The 18,839-nt window shown below is 50.7% G+C and overlaps 1 protein-coding gene across 3 annotated transcripts in view; it reads right to left on the bottom strand.

Moving 5' to 3' along the window:
- Positions 1 to 16,532, bottom strand: part of ILDR2 (immunoglobulin like domain containing receptor 2) — a 56,894-nt gene extending 40,362 nt beyond the window's left edge. The window contains exons 1-3 of one of the 3 annotated variants that reach the window (XM_059147167.1): positions 16,072 to 16,532; positions 1,422 to 1,754; positions 385 to 504 (exon numbers count right to left, since the gene is read on the bottom strand). In XM_059147167.1, coding sequence (XP_059003150.1) covers positions 385 to 504; positions 1,422 to 1,754; positions 16,072 to 16,132 — 514 coding nt within the window. In that variant the 5' untranslated portion in view covers positions 16,133 to 16,532. The remainder of the gene's footprint in view (positions 1 to 384; positions 505 to 1,421; positions 1,755 to 16,071) is intronic. The other 2 variants (XM_059147166.1, XM_059147165.1) reach the window with 2 other exon arrangements.
- Between the last annotated feature and the right edge of the window lie 2,307 nt (positions 16,533 to 18,839).

Below are 18,839 nucleotides of genomic sequence, written 5' to 3'. Positions count from 1 at the left end.
TCTTGGGAGATTCCTCACTCAGCAATGAATTCTCATCTCTCGGTTGTCTCTACTCTGCTTCAAAGGCATCTGGCATTTTCTTCAACACTTAGCACACAAAAAGAGAAGTGAAGCCTAAGAGCAGAGAGAAATCGGGGTTAAGGGGACACAAGCGGGAAGGAGGGAGAAAAACAACCCTGAGAGAGCAGAAGAGACATCAGGACCGTGCCAAAGAAACAAGGTGCAATAAACATGGCTATTGCTCATGAGGAGTTTCTAAAGCCCATTTGTGCACAAGACATAAAGCCCGGTGTATGCACGCCACTGGGTCACGCAGGGAGCAGTGAGCGGAGGGAGCAGCGCGAGGGGTCTAACACGGCCGAGCTGCCGAGGGCTTTCACTTACCCAACACCAGCAGCTCCGCCAAGTCCTCGTTTTTGCCCTCCAGGTCATCAGGGGTGGTGATGATACAGTAATAGAGTCCGCTGTCTCCCCACATGAGTTTTCCAATTTGAAGATCTGCATCTGTTACCATAAAAAGAAGGTCCAATTCCTAAAATGTCTCCCTGAAAGGCAAGCCCTGGACAATGGAGGGTGAGCGGGGGCTGTTCCAGAAGGAATGTCTGCCGTGTTCTACTTCGCTGCCTAAATGGTGGTTGACAAGATGTCTGCTTTACTTCCAATGAACAAATAAACAAACAGATAAAAAACCCGATAGCAAATACTAGCATCCCTAAGGTGAAAGACTTAGGGCGTTCCCAGAAACTGGTCTAGTTCTAGTCCAGTTTTGGAAATAGAAGATTGCTTTCAACTAACTAGGTCTGCAGAAGTCCTTGAAAGCCAGGTCATTCCCGAATTACTTTGGACTCCTGGAAATGAGCTGGCTTCACAGGAGTTCTTCGAAATTCAAATGATCAAATAGATCAGGTCAGCCTCGTAGGCCCTTTTCTTGTCCAATACTTTAGGGAGCAGAAGAAAGGGTAGAAGTGATACAGAACCACAGGGGGCTGGGGCCGAGGCATCTACCTGGCTCTGGATGGTGTATACATACATCCCTTCTCCCAACAGAGAAACTTCTTAGGGAAGTCTGTTCTCTGACTTTGGGAAAGGCCATAAAGGCTGATGTCAAGGTGTATTTGAGAACATTCTTTGATGAGAACCTCTTTCAATTCAGTTCTGATAGCAAGCTCCTCAGACTAGGGGTCAGGTTTGAGAAAGACCATTTCCAAAGCTCATCTCAGTATCTCTTCTAGATACTACACCCTTCTCCCTTTCCCCCTCGCTGTCACATTAAGTCATTTGCTAGGCTTCTTGGTGCTTCCACTTCCCATAAATCAAAATCTTGAGGAGTAGCAAGGTGGAGAGGCTGACATCCCCCTGTGTTTGGGACAACAGAACTCATCTCCCTTCTATTCCGGGATTCAACGCAGAGGTGTCATTACCATGCACGATCGTGATCTCTCTGCCCCTGTAGAAATCTCCCAGGGTGACGGTCGAGCCCTGTTTTGAAGCTACCACGCGGACAGTCCTCCTGCTGTCTAAGCAATCCAAGTAGGGGTCCCATTCCAGGTTTCTTTTGCTGAGAGACTGGGCCCGGGGAGAGGACATGCCCAAGGACTCCCCCATGCGATCCTGGCAGTAGGATTTGAACTTCCACTGCACGACGGCAGGCTGCCTGGAGGACGTGGAGAAGTGGCAGCGGAGCACGGTGGGCTGAAAGAGCATGGCCACCTTCTTCTTGTCGAGCACCGTGACTTGAAGGCCGTCAGCCATGGCTGCAAGACAGAATGAGTACATCCAATGGTACCCACATCCTGGACCGCACCTCACGCCACACACGCACACCTCTCCATCTCACCTCCCTACCCTGCCCTCTCCCACCTTCTCCATCACAGTTAATGCTATCAATATCCATCGGGTCACGTTGTCTAGACACCTGCCTTCATTCCCAATATCCAGGCAATCACTAAGCCGTATCTGCCTGATCTCTCTCGCTCTCTCTCTTTAAGTTTTTATTTATTTGAGAGAGAGAAAGAGACAGCATCAGCACAAGCAGGGGGAGGTGCAGAGGGAGAGGGAGAAGCCGACTCCTCGCTGAACAGGGAGCCTGCCCTGGGGCTCAGTCCCTTGAGATCATGACCTGAGCCGAAGTCAGACGCCACCCAGGTGCCCCTCCACTTGATCTCTTAATATCTTTACTCTCTTCTCTCCTCTTTGACCTCACCGCCATTGCTTCTGTTGGCACCTTCTTCATTTCTTACTGGTATTACCATAATCTCTTGTCTGGTATCCCCACCTACAGTTGCCCATCCTTGCTATATAGTTCAGATGATCTTTCTAAATCGGACTGCTATGGCCCACCTTCTTAAAACCCTTCCCTTAGCCTCCATAGCCTTCAGGAGAGAACCCAAAGTTCCTGGGAAGGCACGGAAGGTGCCCCATCATTGAATCCCTCTTACCTCCTCAGCCTCATTTCTGGTGAGCACCAGAATAAACTCTCTATTTGAGCACCAAGAATAACCAAATAAGTAACAGGTTCCCCAAGTGGGACTTGCTAGCTCACACCTCTAGGTCTTTAGCACGTGATACTCTCAGTTTCTGGAATGCTTTTTTCGTCACTTCTTTCATTGGGAAACTCTTTTCCACCTTTCTTAACCCAGGTTAAAGGCTTTCGGTAGGCCTTCTCTGACCCTTAATTCATTACTCACTTCCTCCTTTGTGCCATCAGAACCTCAGCATCCTCTTTTAGACATTTCTTATAATTACTCTGCAAGTATTTATTTTCATGCCTGTCACCCCAACAGAGTTGTCAGGTAAGAAACGTGTCTTATGTCGTGGTCCCAGCTTGTGAAGCCCGTAAGTACTCAACAAATATTTGATAAATAAAGACCATGAGGCTGGGAAGTATGAATTCAGGAGAAGTGACTTCCCTTCCAGCTGATAACCAAGCAAAGAGATGAAGAGAAAACGAAAGCTTTAAAAGAAATGAAGACTTTTCCGATCAAAAGCAGTAGACTAAGTTCAAAAGCTTTGAACGGTAATCAAGAAAAAAAAAAGTGAGGAAAAAATGCTAGAAAGCAGATGAGAAGTTTAAGTGGTGAAAAGATCCAACCTGAGGCCTGGTGTCCAAGAAAGAGGGAAATTTCAGTGAATGGCAGACCAGGGGAGTGTTTGAGAGGCAAAAGCTCTCTATTAACTCAATGGTGAGATCTAGAAATTCCAAGCAAAGAGAACTTAACTTTCTCAGTTGGATGGGAGAGTCAAGAGTTTCTAGCTTGATCTGACATTCGAAGCAGAAAGAGAATGATGATGAGAGGCAGAAAAAAGGAATATGGATAGAAAGACACGGTGAAGAGGTTCTGAATTAAATTTAGGAGCCTGCCGGGGCACCTGGGCGGCTCAGTGGGTTAAGCCGCTGCCTTCGGCTCGGGTCATGATCTCAGGGTCCTGGGATCGAGTCCCATATCGGGCTCTCTGCTCAGCAGGGAGCCTGCTTCCCTCTCTCTCTCTGCCTGCCTCTCTGCCTACTTGTGATCTCTGTCTGTCAAATAAATAAATAAAATCTTTAAAAAAAAAAATAAAAATAAATAAATAAATAAATAAATAAATTTAGGAGCCTGCCAAGTCAGCTTCAGGAAGCTTGAGACAGAACATTTCACTCTAGAATTACAGTGGACTTGAGACCCACGAGGAAGGACTCATTTCCTTCGGGTGCCTTTCGTCCTTTATCACCGCCAGAGTTCAAAATGACCTCCTGCAAACACACTCACTCTTATGGTTCAAACATACATTTACTTATGAACGTCTCCTATGTTCTAATTCTTCTGAGGAGAAAACAATTTCTGCTTTCTGCGGAATGAGGAAGTGCGAGTATTTGAGATTTGCCAAATCTTAGTGTTTTGAACCTACCAGGTATCCTAGAATAAATGAAGGAATGCATGCACATGGTAATAGTCATTTCTGTGGAAATTTCTAGAATTTTGTAGAGAAAACCAGTTAAATGTGTCAGAGGTAGCACAATACAGTAAAATAGCACTGGAATCACATAGATAGGGCTTTGAGTCCCATCTGGCCATCCAGTAGCCATGAGGCCCTAAGGAGCCTCATAATCCTTACTCACAGGGCTGTAAATGAACAGCTCACAGGGAGAAGACACTGGAGCAGCCCCACGACCATGCCCACTACTCACTAATCCTCCTTCCTGTTTCCGGCCTTTTCTCTCACCTCCCACACCAAGGCTCCCAAATATCCATGAACATTCACAACCAACAGGTTTGAACACAGTCAGAATATGCAGATCAGCCCCATCAAGGGGTAAATCACTCCTCTCTGGAAGCTCACTGAAGAACCCCCATTTCTAGGCTCCATTGTTTCCTTCCACCGCACCCCCCCCCATATTGATGTGGTTCATTCCACTGCTCCCTAACTCACAGAGCTGGATTGGGAAAATAGATTTCTTTACAGTTTCGCCTTCAATTCGATTGCATTAGTTCTTAACTTTGTCATTCTTCTCCAAATCCTTATTCACACTCCAGTTTTCCAGGTAACAGAAAAGGGACAGAGGGGAAGAGACCAGCTAGCCCTGGCTGAGGCTGGAGAGCTAATCACAGACATGGTTCCCAGGACAACGCTCTGTACTTGACCACACCACCTTTCTTCTCTGCTACCTGTTCAGGCTCTACCTCTCATGGGACCTCCATTCCTACCTCCAGATCATGCCCCTCAGAGACAGTGCGTAATTGCAGCAAACACTAAAATGCCTGAGGCCGCACACACGCTGAGATCAGGCCTGGGAACACCCTCCCTCTGCTTCCCTTTTCCAAGAGATCTTCCCTGGGGTGAGGTTCCTATCCTGAGCTCTGGTCCCAACTCCTCCAGAGTTTTTTTCTATTTCACCACTTGTCAGACACCAAAACCTAGTACTTCTTATGCTAGAGTCTCTACAGGCTAATAGGAACGTTTTTGTATGCCAGGTAAACAAAAGGTCTGCGTCTTCGTGGTGTTCATCTGTGCATTTGATCTAAGAAACCTTATTCCTTCCCACGGTTCCAACTATCACTAAGTCTCAGGCTCTCACCTCTCTGAGGCCTCATCTGCACGTTTTAATAGATGCTTCAAGTTCAACATGTCCAACCCCAGTCTTGTTCCTTTTCCCACTCGTTTCTTAGAAAGCAATCCCTCCCCCCTGCCTCCCTCTAGCTCCTCTGCCAGTGCACCTCCATCCTATCACCTCAGCCAGAAGTCATAGCTTGGGCGATCTCCTGTCTGTCCCCGAGTACATTTGGTTGGTCACTAAATGTCAGCATCTCTCAAATTTGACCCTTCTCGATCTCCACGTCACTTCCTTAAATTAGGGTTCCACTCCTTCTACTAGATACCAATCATGAGATGCTTACTACGTGTCAGAAATTGTGTTAAGCATTATTCATGCAGTATCTTCATCATTTTTTCCAAAAGTTCTATAAAGTATTTTGTAGTATTATTATCATACTCATTTTATAGATAAAAACCCTGAACCTCAGAGAATGTGTGTATCTTCCCTACCATCTCAGGGTTAGCAAGTGACGGTCAGGTAGGAACCCAGGCCGCAAAGCCCTTGACCATCCCTCTACACATACCTTCATTAACTCCTAAGTGGCCTCCATACTTCCAGCCCCAAATCTAGAGTTACGGGTTTAATCGAATCATGTCCATCCATGCTTTAAGGCTTCCATGGATTCCCCATTGCTTCCAGGGTAAGATCTGAATGCCTAGAGAGGGCATGTAAGGTCTTCCCTGAGATTTGGCCCCAAGCACAGTCCAGACGCACGAAAACAGTTTCCATCCTGTCAGTCTGTCACTCCTTTTCCCTGGGGAGACCCGAGAGCATGTAACTGAAGGAGGCCCCGCAGCCCAGAGAGAAAGCAGCACTGAGTGTGGGTCCTGCAAGGCTGGGACAGAGTCCAGGCCCTGGTGACGCTGTAAGGGACGTCTGTGTCGGTGCCCTTAGAAAGAGACTTATGGAGGTGTGGGGAGAATCTGGGTGTCATCCTACAAATGAAAGCAAGTATTGCAGAACACTGGGGAGATACGGCGAGAGAAGTCGGCAAAAGGACAGAAGAGGAAGTGAAGCAAGGTAGGGTCATTCCGTACAGGAGGCACCTGTAAAAATTGGGATTCCTGACTGAGAGCTGTCCAGACAGCATAGGGAAGGTCATAAGTGAAGACTGGAGATTCCGTGCCCTTGGGCATTAGCAGGGGAGGGAGTTCTCCTTCTCAGACCCCCCCAAACCATTCCTGTAGTTTTCACTGTGCGCTTGATGCACAGAAAAACTGCCCTTGACTATTAAATTCAAATTCAATCAAAATAATATTTCAAAACATTGTGTTAAGATCTGGGAAAATCAGTTTAAGAGACCAGTCCCCGATCTTGAGAAATTCAATATAAACTTTACTTCTGACTCTAAGGTCCCTGAGGGCAGGGACCAGGATTCAGCTGACTCTGATCCCCAGGACAGAGCCAAGCCACAGAACACGCGTGAAGCTCCCACAATCGGGAAGGAATCAAAGAATGGAAGAGTAAATGAAGGATTGAGTCTAAACGACCTTTCTTAGCAGGCTGCCCGGCACAGAAGGGTTTCTGGCAAATTACTAGAAAAGCCGCCTGAGGGCGCCTGGGTGGCTCAGTGGTTGGGCCGCTGCCTTCGGCTCAGGTCATGATCTCAGGGTCCTGGGATCGAGTCCCGCATCGGGCTCTCTGCTCAGCAGGGAGCCTGCTTCCTCCTCTCTCTCTCTCTGCCTGCCTCTCTGCCTACTTGTGATTTCTCTCTGTCAAATAAATAAATAAATAAATCTTTAAAAAAAAAAAAAAAAGAAAAGAAAAGCCGCCTGAAAGCAGCGCGGTGACTGACAGCTCAGAGAGCGGCCCCAGCTCGGCGGCTCACTAGGCCAAGGAAGCTCAGCTCCACGTGCAGGCACGGGCTTCCCCTCGTGCAGCAAGATAAGGTCCTGCCCCAATTCTCCGGTGAAGAAGAGGATCCCACACTCAAGGAGCTATGTTCCTGCAAGAACAACAGAAGCGGCATCTAAAGCAAAGCTGTTCTTATTTTAGCAATTTCCTTTTTCCCCGAAGCAAGTTCCTTTTCCCCACTCGTTAATTGGTAAGCGATTCCTGCCTGCCAGCATCTTTGGGAGGGAGACCTAGAAGCACAGCCCCATTTTACCTTATTTTATTTGAAATATTTATTTATTTGAGAAAGAGAATACACACACACGCGAGGGGGAGGGGCAAAGACAGAGGGAGAAGCAGGCTCCCCTCTGAGCAGGGAGACCGACATGGGACTTGATCCCGGGACCCTGGAATCGTGACCTGAGCTGAAGCAAACGTTTAACTGACCGAGCCACCCAGGCGCCCCGCACAGCTCCATTTTATAGAACAAAGATCACTGCTGAAGGTCATGGAAAATCATCATTGTAAAGAGAGGCATCTTCAGAAATTTTGTGTACAGCCCCTGCATCTTTTAAGTCTGGAAGTCCCAGAAGTGGGATTTTGACCTCAGAATCACATGTTTCCCAGGATATCTTGACCTTCAGACTCCTAAGGTTTCGCTTCATTCAGTATGACGGTACAAACCTTCCTTTTCCTGGCTTCAAGTTAGATCTTCTTTAAGACGTTTATCTTTTGTCCTCACACTGTTAACGACTGTCCTAGTTTCTTAAAACACTGCTTAGGGACAACCGATGGGCAGGTTTTCTAAGTGTAGGAGATGAGTATGAAGTATCCCATATCTCCTCTGGGTTGGGTCCACAGTCCAGATGAGGAAATAAAGCCTGTCCATCCCCCAGAAGCACTGTGAGGATGGGAGCAAAGTGCTTGGAGAAATGTCGGGCGGCAAGCTCAAGGTTTAAAGGCAGAGAGCATGCCAATAGGACCTATTTTTCCCGCTAAAAAAAGAGGAACTATTCATCTTCCTATATACCTGGGTTAAGAATAAAATAAAATAAAAACACTTTACAAAGAATAGAAGACATTCCTTGGTATTTGCCTAATATCGAAGCCTGATTATCCAGCTCTCCCACTGGTTCTAGAAGTTAATCGCCTGCCTTCCAGCAAATTCCTTTCCTGCCTAAATTGGCCAGGATCAGCTTCTCCTGTTGGCTAACAGGACACCTGACTACTCAAGCCATTTTATGGTTAGGGGGACCAGATGTACCATTTGGAGATTTAAAAAAAAAAAAAAAATGACAGCATCCTTGTATGTTTTCTCCCTATTAGTCCCCAAAGGCAGGGCTAGCTCCCCCTCTTCTACAGTGCTATGGTAAATGTCAGTACTGCCCTTGCCCAAGAAGGCCTTGCTCATGGTCTAGTTCTTCTTTGCTGCCCATAACGCTGGTACTCGTGCACACTGTGCTTGCCATTCGTTAAGCATATGTCCTACGTGTCCAACTGAGCCATGCTTTCCCATTCTCAGCTGCCACCGTGCAGATGAAAGCCAGAAGCAGATCTCTTTTCTGTTTGATGGGCCTTGTCTTCCAGAGATCGACATGAGCTCATGAGTAATGTCTAGCTGGCCTACCTAGCGTTCCAGTGGGACTGAAGCTGCACTGGAAGAGGTTAGTCCCTGTCCTGCAAGGCAGAGTTCCTTTGGAAACTCTCCTGGTTCACAGGTTCACTGATTCACTGGGTGGGTCAGCTTTCTGGGATGCACCGGCTGTTTGGACAGAGAAAACTCCTATAAGAAAGTTCTAACCAACCTCTACCACCTCGTTACCCGTATTTCCAGCTTAGATCTCCCACCTGAGCTCCAGACCCAAATACATGACCTCATCTCCATGTGGCTGGGACACAGACACCTCCAACTTGTCACTCTGTAGAAGGAGACACTAACTGCCTGCTTCCCTTAGTGAAGCAACTTCTCGGGTTTAATCCAGCCAGGCAACCCAACCAAACACTACGTCTCCTAGCTTCTCTGAAGTTAGTGGTGACCGAATATTCAGGGCGAAGGTACATGAGGAGAAGTGACTTGTAGCTTCTGGGCCACCTCCCCAGAGCCGCATGCCAACCTGCACGCCCTGGGCCTCTCCTCGCTCCGGCGGGCTGAGAACGGCTGTCCCGGGGGCAGTCTGGGCAGCCGCATGTTGGGAATGGCAGACGCACCCCCAGGACGTCTGAATTGTTACCGGAGAGAGAAGGAAATTATTTTGTGTGAGTTTCTGCATTTTAGAGTTTCTCTGCCGTAGCAACTTAGACCGTACTTTTATAAAATGCAAAATATCAAACCTTGATCTCCCTCCCTTATGTGTTTCGACTCCTGTGTTAGTTCATGCCCCAAAATGTCACCTCCAGCAATCCCACGCCGCAGGCCTGAAGGGTCTCTGGCACTCCTGCCCCTTCGGTGTGCAGGTCCAACCATGTCCCCACCACGCCTCCATCTGCCGTCACCCTGTCCACCTCTCCTATCCTCACTGCACCCTGTCACGTCGGGCTCTCAGTATGCCTTGCCTCTCTTTCTGCACGAGTCTCCCACGTGGTCTCTGCTGCATGTTTGCCCACACTTATCCCACTCTCCACACTGCGATGCAAACGATATTTCCAAACTGCACATCTGAGCATGGAACTCCTTTGCTCTGACCCTTTCGAAGTGGCCTTCTAGCCACTTCAGGAGCACAAGGGACAACCGGCCCCCTTTCAGAGAGGGCCGCTCTCTTTCATTCCTCCTGCGGCACCAAATTCCCCAACCATACTAAAATATTTGGAATTTTCACAGATCACATCCTCCCTGATTCTTTAAATCTGTAAATCCCCCTTCTTCCATCCCACTTTTCCCCGAGTAATTCCTATGTATCCCTCCAAACTCGCTCAGCTATCACTTCCTCCAGAAGTTTCCTCTCGCTCTTACTGTAGTCCCAGCACCCCAGAGAATGACAGGGCAGTTGCCTGAGAATTTCCTACTCAGCGCTCGGTCTCTGTCATCAGCAACAAACTCTCCCCAGCAGCCTTTAAAGACTCCGCTGCGTGGTAGGTACTCAGCACATTTGTTGAATGATTTAACCCAGTTAATAGATCAGATTATTTGTTCCCAGTTAGTTTTCCCTCCAGACGCTTGCCTTGCTCCCTGTAGGCACAATGCACTTACCACTCCAAGAGCCCTGCACTCTTCCACATGACCTGCACGCTCTAAGACGCGTCCAAGCAGACGCTTCAAAGGCATGTGCCTGCTTTGGCTCTGGTCACTCTAGGCTCTCGCCCTGACCCTTTGAGCCCTCTCCCACAACACAAGCTTGCCCAGACAGTGGCTGACCCTTCGTCCTCGGCCTCAGAAGAAGAAAACATTTGGAACTCAGCCAAGTCTACCAATTCTAGCCAATTCACAGCTGACTTGAAGCTGACTTCGGCTCCCACGTCATCTGAGCAAGAACTAGATATCTGCTCTTCAGAGCGTTTGAGATGTGGATGCTGCTCATGGCTATATCAAAATGCTGACTGATACACCTCTTTGGGGCTCATAATTCGTGTTGAGGGCCTACTGTGTGCCAAACATTGCGCTAGGAGTTTTACATATCCACTTTAATGATCACAACAACCCTGACAGGTAAATTAATTTCCCATGTTTAAAGCCAGAGAAAATAAGGTAAAATATTAAGCTAGTATTCAAACCCAGGTCAGTTTGAATCTAATCCGTCTCCCTGCACGGCCTCTAAGTCTGCCTCCCGATGAGCCAGGGGCCTGGGAGGAGTGACAGGGCAGGATCCCAGCTGAATGCGAGGGTTCGACTCCCAAGGCCGGGCACCACTTCCTGCAGGAGTGCGGACACTGCAGGAGAACAGGGGAAGCAACATATTCTTCTCAGCTCTTCCTTGTTTCTTGGCCCATAAAGAACACTAGTCATCCAAAATGCCTTCTTCCACTTTCAGAGAGCCAAGAGCTATCTTGAAGACCAAAATGTTAAGCATGCACATGCCACAGCTACATCCTGCGTGGCTCCTGGGTACACAGCACCAGCCCCAAGGCCCAGATGGGCTCTGAGATGCCAGCAATATCTGCTGTCACTGGGTCACGTCCTCTGCTCTGCTGGGCCTCACTTCTCATTTACGCCTTGCCTTTAGATCTCAGGGTCTAACTGGAAAAACTAAATGCTCTTCTTTCTCACGTTCCCCTGCAACATTCCCCCGAGTTCTGTGAATTTTGAGCCTCACGACCCAGTGCCCCAAAACAGACACCCTGTATGTTCACTTAAATCAAGAGTTCTACTTTGACCCACTGTGAGCCGAAAAGAACGTTTCCCTTGGATTCTGGTCCTTGACACAACCAAGTCATATTAAGTCAGTGACACTGTTTCTTGATCTTTTAATCAATAAGATGCCATGGACTTGGACAAGTTATTTATCCTCCCTGAGCCTTTGTGTTCTAATGTAGAAGTAGGTAATATTAGTCCTTCTTGCTTAGGATGATCAAAAGGCATAATGTATATAAAAGTCCTTTAACATATGGGAAAGCATTATGGCATATAAAGAAGCAAGAACAACCCCCACATCATACCTTGCTTTATATTCTTGATTGGGGAAAAAAAGGAGACATAAAAGCTAAAATGTTGGAAGGAGTGAAAAGGTGTGTGCATCCTGAAACCAAAGGGACATCCTGGGGCCGTGTTGGCTCTAGTGGGATTCATTCCATGTGGTCCAAAACTCACCTTCCTGTACCAGTCCCCAGATGACCACATTTCATCGTTCAGAGTGGACCCTCTCCTGTCCACCAAGCACTGAGTGCTATTCCATTTGTTCCTCTGAAAATCCTAACAAGACCTCTCCCTCCCCAGCTGGTGTCTTTCATTCCAATCATTAATGAACAGGGAAGAGCTAAAGAAATGGGCTTTTCCCTGGGCGAATTATAAAAGGAAGACTGGACCTGTCACTTTTTGGTCATGACTTCCAACTCATCAAAATTAAGTGGAGACAAGATTCTAAACTATGGTTTAGAATAGCATCTTTAGAGCTGAAAGTGACCTCCGAAGTCATCTCATTCAACAGATTATGAGACTCAGATCCCATGGTTATAGAGTTAGTCTATGGGGCAGGAAGGACTAGAACCCAAACCTTAAGGCCCAGGTCAGGGTTCCTCCCACCAACCACGTTCTGGTACTAAAACTATGAACACTGAGTCTTAGGGTAAGTACTGAGCACTAAGTACTTACCCTAAGACTATAAGCACAGTATTGCCCTAAAACCGCTACAACTACTAATTCCAAGCCTGTAGAAATGAGCCAACCAGCAGAATCATGTGAGTCTAAACTCTAAAGAGTGACACTGAAACAAGCCCTCTCTCCTGGTCCAGAGAGAAGGAGGGGAGAGCGGAGGGCTGTGATGGTGTTGAAAGAAGGTGCTCGGGTAAGAGCAAGATCTCTTCTGCAGGGAAAAGGAGAACAGAGGAGGGAGAGAAATGAAAAGCGTGCAGGACAGGGAAGGAGACAAGGGACGCTGAGGCGTCAGCAGTACTCTTCCTTCTCCAGGACTAATATTAACACTTGAACTCTCCACTTCCAAGCCTGTCGGCACACAGTCACCGGGCATCTACCCGAATGCAAACCAGACCAGGTGACAACTACCCCTTGGAAATGTCCTTCCCCCCACAGGGTGGGTTAGGAGCCACCGTGAGGTACCCCCACTGCACTTGGTGCAGATCTCCATTATTGCTCGGACACGAGCTACTCCATAACTGTGTCCTGCCACCAGACTGCGAGGGCTGTTCCAACCGCACCTGGATGTAGAGGCTTACTCAGCCGCTGACGAGGCATGAACACGTGTCTTCCCTCAGCCACCACCTCTCCTAGGAGTTCCCTTCAAGATGGCTCCATCCCACTTCAGGCTTGGCTTGGGGGTGCCCATGCTCTCCTAGCCTCTCATGTGGCTCTCACAGCTCTGACTGGAAGACCTTCTGCTTCCCAATCAAAATCACCAGAAAACTGGGCGCCTGGGTGGCTCAGGGAGTTAAAGCCTCTGCCTTCGGCTCAGGTCATGATCCCAGGGTCCTGGGATCGAGCCCCACATTGGGCTCTCTGCTCCGTGGGGAGTCTGCCTCCTCCTCTCTCTCTCTCGGCCTGCTTGTAATCTCTGTCAAATAAATAAATAAAATCTTCAAAATCAACAGAAAACTCACTTGAGTCACTGACCAGACTGACGGCTCTGTGAGGGGAAGGACTGGGTCTTCGCTCTCTCTTTGCCCTCAGCACCTAGCCCAACACTTGGAAAGCACGGGAATTTAGTATGTGCTTGTGGAAGGGATGGATAAACGAATGACTAAAACCGAAAGGCTAACAGAGCAAGCAACCGTCATCACAGAGAGACCCGAGAGTCTCCAGGACAACGCAGGGCCTGCTTCCCGCCCGCGAGCATGTTTGCCGAGTGGACACAGCACCCGCGTTCCTCACAGCCTCTGCTGCCAGCAAGGAGGAGACGCCACCCGCGTTCAGGAACAAAGAGCGAGTGAACCCTCCTTCAGGTCCTACTGCTGGATGGCACCTGTTGCTAAAATAGCAGCTGAGAAGCGGTGTTTGTTCAAAACAACAATTTCGTGCAGGAAGCAGCATCACGATGACAATAAGAAATCATGAGGCTAAATATACAGCAGAATTTCGCAGTGAAAGACAAGGAAGGAGCTGCCTGAGGCTGAGGGAAAAAACTGAAGTGTTGATGAGAAATTGCTCAGCCTGCATTAAGAGAGACGAACAGGGGAGGAGGAGGGAGGGGAAGGAGAATGGATGTGTGCCCCCGCCCCGACTCGCTTGGAATCTGTCCTTCCCTTTCTCCCTCCCTCCGTGCCGCCCCCTCAAGAGAGAATCCATGGGTTGGGCCGCACTGAAATGTCTTACCTTTTCCTCTCGTGCTTTTGCTGTGCACGCGGAGCCTGAACCCATCTCCTCCGTGACCGCTCCTCCCGCCACCCCCCAGCCGCCATTGTTAGCTTCTCCACCTTGCGGAGGCCGAGAGGCCAGGCCCTGGGGGGCGGCACTGCGACGGCCTGGCGGCGTGAGCGGGGAGCCGGAGCAGGGATGGGGGTGCTGCCGTGCTCAGAGCGATCCTGAAAGCGAGCCTCGGCCTCACCTGCCCAGCAGGGAAGCCCGGCTGTCTGACAGCTGACATGGCCCTGGCGAGGACCTGTTGCGGGCCACCAGGCAGGGGGCGGCTTCTCCGCGTACCAAGCAAAGAAGGCGAGGACAGAGCAGCAACTCCCCTCAAAATAAACACAAAACAGAACTCCCTACGACCAAGAAAACCCAGAGACGCAGCTTCAAAGAGTACAAATGGGACCGGCCTGGGGTTCGGGGAACTGGGGTCGAGTCCCTGTCCCGCTGCACATGTGCTGTGTGCCCATCACCTCCCTGGGCCTCCATTTCTAGAAAATGAGGGCTGGCCTAGATGGCCCGTGGCCCCTTCCTCATAAAATGCTATCAGCCATGTAGCAGGGCTCCGTGTTCCCCTTCTGCTTCTGCTCCCTGCAAATACCTCAAGTGCTTTTTCTGGGCACACTCTGGGGTGTCTGGAAGAGCATCTCTGACTTAGAGCCAGGACGCCCAGCTGAGCTCAGGGAGGTGGTGACATGAGTTTCAGGCCCGAGTCCCCCCGCCCCCCAGTATGGCAACACAGAAGTAGAGGCAAATCAAGGACATTCAGAATCCGTGCGGGTGGAAGTGGAAGGCACTGGGAGGCCAGGGGAGTGGGGAGACATGGATCAGCCAAACCCTGAAATTAGAGATGATTCATATTTGAATAATGTGGGAGGGACGAACTCAGAGCAGCCCAGAGAAGAGGCTAACCCTGCAGACAAGGCCTGCCCACCTCCACCCCCACGCCTCAAGGCGGCACAGAGCAGAGCCAGCGTTAGGGTCCTTCATCTGGAACAGGGAAAAAAACGGGGCCATCAATAATCTTATTCTGGAGCTAAGGGAAATAGAGCTTTTGCTTTGCTTCTTAAAAACATTCTACCCTCTTTCAATGACTGCCTTAGATGTTTCAAACTTCCTACTGACTTGATTTTTCCAAATCTTCTGATTGGTGCCCCCAGAGGGGACAGAATTGCATTTTTGGGGTGCTGTTTTCTGCTTTCTCCCCCGCCCTGCACGGCCCTCACCCCGTCGTCTCAACCCTTCTGATCCCTTCTCCATCCCTTGGTCTCCACCTTGCTGGGAATCTTTGTCTCTTCCAAACTCCGGGAACCTTCCCGCCCGACCTCACCAGCATCCAAGCTGGGTCACTTCGTGAGTGTCTCAGGGCCAGCCACCCTGCCTGGCCACCGGCCCCTCGACCTCGCAGGACCCTGGCGTCAGGCAACAAGAACCTTTCCAGACCTCAGGCGGGTGGGAAGAAAGTTCCCCCAAAGGGAGGGAGAACCACGGAGTCTGGAGCAAGCGACTTTGGGGCCAGGAGCAGCTCTCCCTTCTGAGTGTCTCCGCGGTTCCTCCTTCCTGGGGGAGGACGGCTCGGCTCCGCTGTGGGACCGCTCCTCCCACGGGCACCGAGCGAGCGAGAGCAGGGCCCGAAACTCCACAACCAATCAGCCCCGGCCCCCATCTTGCCCCTCATCCCGCCCCACCGCAGCCCCGGAGCGCGGGGAGGCGCCGCGGGGTCTCCCGCGTCTCAGGGAAGGAATCGGGGAGACACGCTCCTGCGCCCCTCCCCTCCAGAAAACCACTGCTCTTAATCAGTGTCTCCTCCGAGCCTTCTTCCTTCTTCCTTTCCTCCCCCCTCCGCCAACCAGGCTCTTCCCAGGGCCCACAGCCCCACCAAGTCAGGGTAAGCCCGAGAAGAGCCGTGGTGCGGAAGAGGACATGCCGAGCTCTCTCGTGCGGAGTGCAACACCTGCCCCTCGGCCGTCTCACTTGAGTCAGGGTCCTCCCCGCCTCCTCCATCATCTCGCGCACACACACGCACACGCGCGCGCGCGCACACACACGCACACACACACACGCACACACACACACACACCGCCCCTTCCCCCATCACCGCCGACCTGTGAGCAGCTGGAAGCCCAGCCGGGGGGGGGACCCGGGCGTGGGGTGGGAACGCGGCCCCGAGGGAACGCGCGCAAAGTTGCTCGCGGGGGTCGGGAAGGACGCCCACCTGTTAGCCAGAAGACGGCGGTCCACGCCAGCACGACCCCGTCCATGTCCCCAACTCCCATGCGGCTGGAGCAGCGCGCGAAGCGGGGGCCGGCGGCAGCGCGCGGCTCGGGGTAGCCCGGCGGCAGCGGCGGGGATGCGGCCGCGCGCGCGAGCGGGCCCCCGGCCTCCCCCGGCGCCGCCGCCCGCCGGGCCCGCCTCGCCGCCCGCCCGGCGCGCGCTGCCGCGGGCTCCCCGGCTCGACTCGGCCCGGCTCGGCTCCGGGCTGCGGCGCGGCTCCCGGCTACGGCGCGGCTCCCCGGCGCGGCTCCCGCACGCCCAGGCAGCGAGCGCGGCGCGGGGTGAGCGCGGCGCGGGGCGAGCGCCTCCCGGCCGCAGAGCCCGCCGCGCGGGGGAGCTCGGCCGCCGCCTCCTCCTCCCCGCCGCCCGCCGCCCGCCGCCCCGGGGCTTCCGAAGTTTCTGGGTCACGTGCCGGCCCCGAGGTCGCGCCTGGGAACAAAGTACGCCGGGGCGGAGGGTGCGCGGGAGGCGGCCGAGCGGGCCGGGGGGGGGGGGGGTGGGTGGGGTGGGGGGGGTGGTGGCGGGGGGCTGCTCCCAGGGAGGCCAGCGTCCGGGAACCCAGGGAGTGGGGGCTCTGGCGGGGGGAGGGGTGAACGCAGGAGGCTGTGGCCAGCCTGAACCGGAACAGGGACAGACAGACCCAGAGGGAGACCTGTGGGGACTTGGCATCAATTGTCCCCGGACTTCGCCTAGCAGATCCTCTGGGCAAAGGTGTTGGCTTCTGCTGGGCCCCCCATGCCCCGGGCTGCTTCCCTGCTTGGCAATGCAAGGACACCAGAGGCTCAGAGGTAGGAGGGAGACCCGCGCTGTGACCTTCTGTGGAAACACTGTGAGGCATAGTGAGGGCATGTGGCTCTTTAACAGAAAATATGTAAAACTCGAATGAAATAAACAAGTCTATCACTTACGTGTGTCGGACTCTAAATCACGGATCGTCCTTTTGGCTAAGATCCCATGCATGTGGCCAACACTTCACAGTGTGCAGGGTGCGTGCACATGGATTGTTTCCCTTTGTTTTTTTAATTTTTGATTTTTTAAATTTCAGTGTACTAGAATTCATTGTTTATGCACCACACCCAGTGCTCCATGCAATACCTGCCCTCATTAATCCCCACCACCAGGCTGGCCCAACTTCCCACCCCTCTGTCCCTTCAAAGCCCTCAGACTGTTTTTCAGAGTCCATAGTCTCTCATGGTTCATCTCCCCCTCCAGTTTCCCTCAACTCCCTTCTCCTCTCCATCTCCCCATGTCCTCTGTGTTGTTCCTTATGCTCCACAAATAAGTGAAACCATATGATAATTGACTCTCTCTGCTTGACTTATTTCATTCAGCATAATCTCCTCCAGTCCTGTCCATGTTGCTACAAAAGTTGGGTATTCATCCTTTCTGATGGAGGCATAATACTCCATAGTGTATATGGACCACATCTTCCTTATCCATTTGTCCGCTGAAGGGCATCTTTGTTCCTTCCACAGTTTGACGACCGTGGCCATTGCTGCTATGAACATTGGGGTACAGATGGCCCTTCTTTTCACTACATCTATATCTTTGGGGTAAATACCCAATAGTGCAATGGCAGGGTCATAGGGAAGCTCTATTTTTAATTTCTTAAGGAATCTCTACACTGTTCTCCAAATTGGCTGCACCAACTTGCATTCCCACCAACAGTGTAAGAGGGTTCCCCTTTCTCCACAACCTCTCCAACACACGTTGTTCCCTGTCTTGTTAATTTTGGCCATTCTAACTGGTGTAAGGTGGTATCTCAATGTGGTTTTGGTTTGAATCTCCCTGATGGCGAGTGATGATGAACATCTTTTCATGTGTCTGTTAGCCATTTGTATGTCCTCATTGGAGAAGTGTCTGTTCATGTCCTCTGCCCATTTTTTGACATGATTATCTGTTTTTTTGTGTGTTAAGTTTGAGAAGTTCTTTATAGATCCTGGATATCAGCCTTTTGTCTATACTGTCATTTGTCTGTACCGTCCGTACCATCTTCTCCCATTCCATGGGTTGCCTCTTTTGTTGACTGTTTCCTTTGCTGTGCACAAGATTTTGATCTTGATGAAGTCCCAAAAGTTCATTTTCGTTTTTGTTTCCTTTGCCTTTGGAGACATATCTTGGAAGAAGTTGCTGTGTCTGATATCAAAGAGGTTACTGCCTATGTTCTCCTCTAGGATTCTGATGGATTCCTGTCTCACGGTGAGGTCTTTTATCCATTTTTAGTTTATCTTTGTGTACTTGTAAGAGAATGGTCGAGTTTCATTCTTCTACTATAGCTGTCCAATTTTCCCAGCACCATTTATCGAAGAGCTTGTTTCCATTTTTTAAAAGATTTTATTTATTTATTTGACAGACAGAGATCACAAGTAGGCAGAGAGGCAGGCAGAGAGAGAAAGAGGAGGAAGCAGGCTCCCCACCAGGCAGAGAGCCTGATGCGGGGCTTGATCCCAAGATCCTGGGATCATGACCTGAGCTGAAGGCAGAGGCTTTAACCCACTGAGCCACCCAGGCGCCCCGATTGTTTCCATTTTTAAAAGCATCTGTCACATGTATGTAGGAAAGGAGTCTGAATGGACATATTAAGAGACGAGTAAGCAGAAACTTACGCTTTGGTTGACAAGTCTCTCTTAAGCATCTACTAGGTACTAAGAACCAAAGCTACAGTGTAAATAAAGCAGACCTCCTGCCCTTTCAGAGCTTCATCTTGTC

Source organism: Mustela lutreola, chromosome 14 (assembly GCF_030435805.1).
Source record: "Mustela lutreola isolate mMusLut2 chromosome 14, mMusLut2.pri, whole genome shotgun sequence".
Lineage (NCBI taxonomy): Eukaryota > Metazoa > Chordata > Mammalia > Carnivora > Mustelidae > Mustela > Mustela lutreola.
The sequence above is the reverse complement of the archived record's forward strand: the minus strand, read 5'-3'. Positions and strand labels throughout refer to the sequence as shown.